The 4,362-nt window shown below is 38.4% G+C and overlaps 1 protein-coding gene across 1 annotated transcript; it reads left to right on the top strand.

Annotated features, from left to right (window-relative positions):
• Positions 1–649: 649 nt before the first annotated feature.
• On the top strand, positions 650–3,644 carry LOC137813589 (uncharacterized). Its single transcript, XM_068615928.2, has 5 exons — positions 650–1,269; positions 1,355–1,531; positions 1,748–2,183; positions 2,447–2,536; positions 2,612–3,644. Exons 1-5 carry the CDS (start codon positions 961–963, stop codon positions 3,394–3,396), a joined length of 1,797 nt encoding a protein of 598 aa, XP_068472029.1. The 5' UTR covers positions 650–960; the 3' UTR covers positions 3,397–3,644.
• The last annotated feature ends 718 nt before the right edge of the window (positions 3,645–4,362 follow it).

Here is a 4,362-nt window from a genome sequence, read left to right as displayed (position 1 = left end):
TTACTTCACTGTGCATGCTCGGGTAAGCTATTCCCCGACCTCAACCTCTGGCCAGCTGGGAAACGACTATTTGACAATTTCATCCTTTGCTTCGAAAGCCTGGAACAAGCTTTCCTGATCCTTCGGCGATGTCCTCCTCTCGGCGATCTCCGATCGCCTTGTCGCCTGGGTTCACACCCGGCGACTACGACACAAACTTGGTGACTGCCGGTTTAGGTATGCTAGAGATCGGGGCACGCCAACTTAACGACTGGCGATCACACGAACCCCCCGACGTCCTTCCCTTTTGCCAGCCAGGTGTCCTGTTCAACACGCTTATACTATTGCTTGCGGCCACGTCATCAATTCCGACTACCTAGGCAGTACAATCCATAAGAGCTCTCTTATCTCTTCATCTTTTCTTTTCTACATCATGCGCCATTTCCATTCTCTCTTATGAATTTGTGTTCTTCTTTTTCCCTTTTTTGTTTTTATATTGTTTCCTCATGTAAGACTTTTTGTGATAATCTTAATGTATTTTATTGGCTGCCCAATCCTATAATACATTAAAGGACAAAACACTTTACTTTTGATCTTTAATTTATGGGAGATATACTTACGACACGAGCCATTGAAGTTATACACTTACCAGCCCAACAATATGATAGATGAAGAAACAAATTTATAAACCTTAATTTACACATTTCAAAAGCAAACTTATAATCACTTTTCCCAAATACAAAAATTTAAGAGGATAAATATAAAGTCACTTGGATTAACTTCTTTTATAAGTAGGCCCTATTTTTAACATCAAACTATATAAACTTGTTTTTTTTCTGCTTTTCGTCTCTTTACCCTTTACATTTTTTCTTGTGCATGTTGAACGAACACTCCATCTCCACACCACTACACTGCATCTTCACTCTTCAACTCTCTTCTCCCACTCTTACTTCGTTGTGTTTCACCAAGAACTAGAAAACCATGTCTTTCGTGCGTTCACCTTCAAAGTCTCAAGTTCAAAGTCCTCAAACCACTCATGTAGTTCCCCCGAACTGTTCTCCAAATCTTCTCAAGCGAATGCAGCAAGACAGCTGCTTCATTTGTAACCAACGTGGACATTGGTCTTGGTACTGTCCTTCCAAATCCCCCAATTCTAAACCCGTTTCACCCTCTCCCAAGCAAGGTTCCCAAGTTTCCTCCAACGCTATACAATGCCGTTGTGGCCATGGTGCGTGCGAAACCAAAGCAGCACGCTGTGGGAGGGAATTCTATACCTGTCCCATCAAAAGGGTACGCTTCTAACACTTTGCAATTTCTTTTTATCTTTCTCTTGTGATTATGGTTTTAAAGATGATGGTGGTGGCTTATGTTTAAGGGGGTAAAATGTAAGGACATTGTTAAGTGGTGCGATGATCCTGTTTCTGAGAGAGATTTGCAGCCTCCAACGATCAAGTATCCTGAGTGTCCATGTAAGGCTGGAGTTTGTAGAAGGGTTAAGGGTAAAGAGACAGATGACGTTTTTAAGTACTATTTTACTTGCCCTGTAAAACAGGTATGGCTCATGACCTTTATTTTCTAATTGTTGCTATGGTTATTTTTTTGCGTATGTGTGTGTTATTGGGTTTTTGGGGAAAGATTTATGTTCCGTACCAAAAGAGGAATCATTTTGGATTTTTGGTGCCTCTATAAGCTGCTTGATGTATATGGCAAGTATCCTTTTCGGTCATCTAGAAATTAATGGATCATTGAACGAATTATTGTTAAATAGGGTCATGGATCTTGTGGATACTGTGTGTGGGAGGATGAGATTAAACTGCTTGATAGAACAAGCATTGTTCCTATCCAGCGAAGCAGGCAAAGGACTCTTGGTGAATTTTGGAATGGATGCCAAACTGATGATGAGCTGGGTGATGAACTCAGTAAAAGGATGAGAGTTACGGACTATTCTGAGGATCCCTCGGCTGTGCCTTACATTCCCGACAAAGAAGATGCTGGTGTAGCACTAACTGTAGCAAATTTGAATCGCGATGGTTTTCCAGATTTGGTGGTTGATGATGATGATGATTTCGACTTTACAAACCCGGTATCGTGGGAGACTATTGAGGAAGAAGCATTTCTATTATTATCTCGTGTGTCAACACCTTCAAGGATCCGTTGGCGACAAATTATGTTTGAGAGGCACATTTCCTCTGATGTTTCATTTGGTAATATTTTCTTTGTTCTCGAATATCTGTTTATTTCTTTCATGTTTCCTTTATTTTTCTGCTGCCACTTTTGGAGCAAAGTTACATTACTTAGATTTTTTTACTTGATTCTTTGCAAATGTAATCACAGGTCATTATTGATACAATCAATTTAAGTTTGAACTTAAGAAAATAGATTGTGTCATGTTTGAAAGTAGTTTAATCATATTTAGTCTTAAAACTCTAGAGAGAAAACCTGTGAAATTATCTTGATCTTATTGCAGGTTCTTGTCGAATGGGTTGGCTTGGCCGTCTTCTTTTCTTCCATCCAGCTCAAAGTTTGAAACTCCCCCTACCTAAGCCATTTTTCTGCTGTATGAGTTCATTAGTTTTATGCGTTTGCGTCCACTTTAATTTGAATTGTGGTTGATTGTGTTCCATCCTTACAGGCATTTTCCCATCCTTTAATCCAATAATTGTCCCTAAGCACAGGAATGCTTCTGATGGGCCTTGCAACCAGCTTGCTATCAAAAGTGTTAGTCAACAACATCCCCAATTTTCAACTGGTTGCCATACTGAGGTTTCTGGACATGTAGTTGGTCCCAGCAAAGTAGAAGACGGTGAAAGAAAGTCAAAGGCATCAAGGCATAGAGTGATCTTGTTTACACAGAAACAACTTCTCGCTGATCTAGAAACCTTGGCTCTTCACGAGCTTGAGTCCATGAAAGAGGCAGCAGAGACCGCTTTTGCAATATTAAATGATTTACGGGTTGACTATAAAAAATTTTCTGATCATGTCTTGGACTATATCAATTTTGCATCATCAATTGCAGAAATAGATAAGTCTAAGGAAAACTTACTTACTGTGGAGGATCTCAACAAACTCTTCGAGGAGGAGAAAATGAGATTTGCTCAACTCCAAGATGAGCATACCAAGACCAAAGCTTTGCTTGTAGTATCAAAACGACAAAGACAATTGCTTTGTGAACAGGTCTCTAATCTCGAGGCTATGCTCAATGAAAAACAAAATCAATTAAAGTTTTGTGAGTTGGAGACCATAAAGATTGAAACTCGCCTTGGTGATTTGGAAAGGAATATATCGGTGACAGATATAGCTCTGCAGGAAAGAGCTGAGCAAACAAAAGTGGCAAAGAAACAAAGTGACGAAAGACATGCAAAGCAAATTGCAGCTCGGGAAGCACTGCAGAAGGCTAAACTTGAATTGGAAAATTGATTACGCAGAATTGAAGTGTATGTAGTACACCTTTTGTGAATATTGTAAGGTATGTCTCGTGTTTGTATCAGGTGTTACAATTGTAGGCTTTTGCTTCTAATACTGAAAATCTTTTATATTTTCAGATGCTTTCTATAGTAATTATTTCAACAAAAGTATTGTGTTGAGCGATACAAGTAGGGCCAAGTTGCCAAAGTAACCTTGTTTAGCATCATGCCCTGTGTCTAATGTACTTGTCACTCCTTCCACTTTTCGTGTTCTTTTCCTTCTATTTCACAAATGTCATTTCCTAAGCCTTCTTCTCTATACGTGTTGCTCTCTCCTTCAAATCCAACCCTTGTGCCTCCTGCAGGCTGAAATTGTTAAGCATTGCACCCCTTAAGCTCTTGTGTTTTTGTTTCTTCTCTTCAATCTAAAATTACTCTTTATTTTGATGGACTATAACTAACTTCTAAATTACACAACACTCAAGTGAGGTTTAAAACTTTGCTCGATAAATTGGAAATTACTCATGCATACCGTTGCATGTTGTGCAGTTTTCGCAATCTTAGAACTCAACTTCTTTTTCTGTTGTCATTAAGTTAGGAAAAACACTGCATTTTTTTTTACAAAACACTACAAATGGTTGTTCTACAGAAAAGGAATTCTACTATCATGACCAAACCATAATTAAGTTTATGACATTTCCAATATCTTTAATGTCTACTTTTTTTCGTGTGAGTTCATACTCTACTCTTGCTTTTTGGTATGCTATTTTATTGTCGTTGTTCTTGTTCAAAAGTAGGGAGCATAACTTCCTTTGGGATTTCCTAGTGGCATCTCTATAGAAGATATATTATATCATTGCAACAAATTAATCAAATTATAGCAAGTAAATTGTGTTAGTTTATGAAAGCTCTGTGAAAAACATGTTTTTTAAGTTTTTCATTGCCATATATCATCTCCGCATCATCATCATCTTGATTT

This window comes from Phaseolus vulgaris, chromosome 1 (genome assembly GCF_051622355.1).
Source record: "Phaseolus vulgaris cultivar YP4 chromosome 1, ASM5162235v1, whole genome shotgun sequence".
Lineage (NCBI taxonomy): Eukaryota > Viridiplantae > Streptophyta > Magnoliopsida > Fabales > Fabaceae > Phaseolus > Phaseolus vulgaris.
The sequence above is the reverse complement of the archived record's forward strand: the minus strand, read 5'-3'. Positions and strand labels throughout refer to the sequence as shown.

Coding starts and splice junctions, on each gene's coding strand:
- LOC137813589 (XM_068615928.2), top strand. CDS start 961: ATGTCTTTCGTGCGTTCACCTTCAAAGTCTCAAGTTCAAAGTCCTCAA. Junction 2,184..2,446: donor TTCCTCTGATGTTTCATTTG/GTAATATTTTCT, acceptor ATCTTATTGCAG/GTTCTTGTCGAATGGGTTGG. Junction 2,537..2,611: donor ACCTAAGCCATTTTTCTGCT/GTATGAGTTCAT, acceptor CCATCCTTACAG/GCATTTTCCCATCCTTTAAT.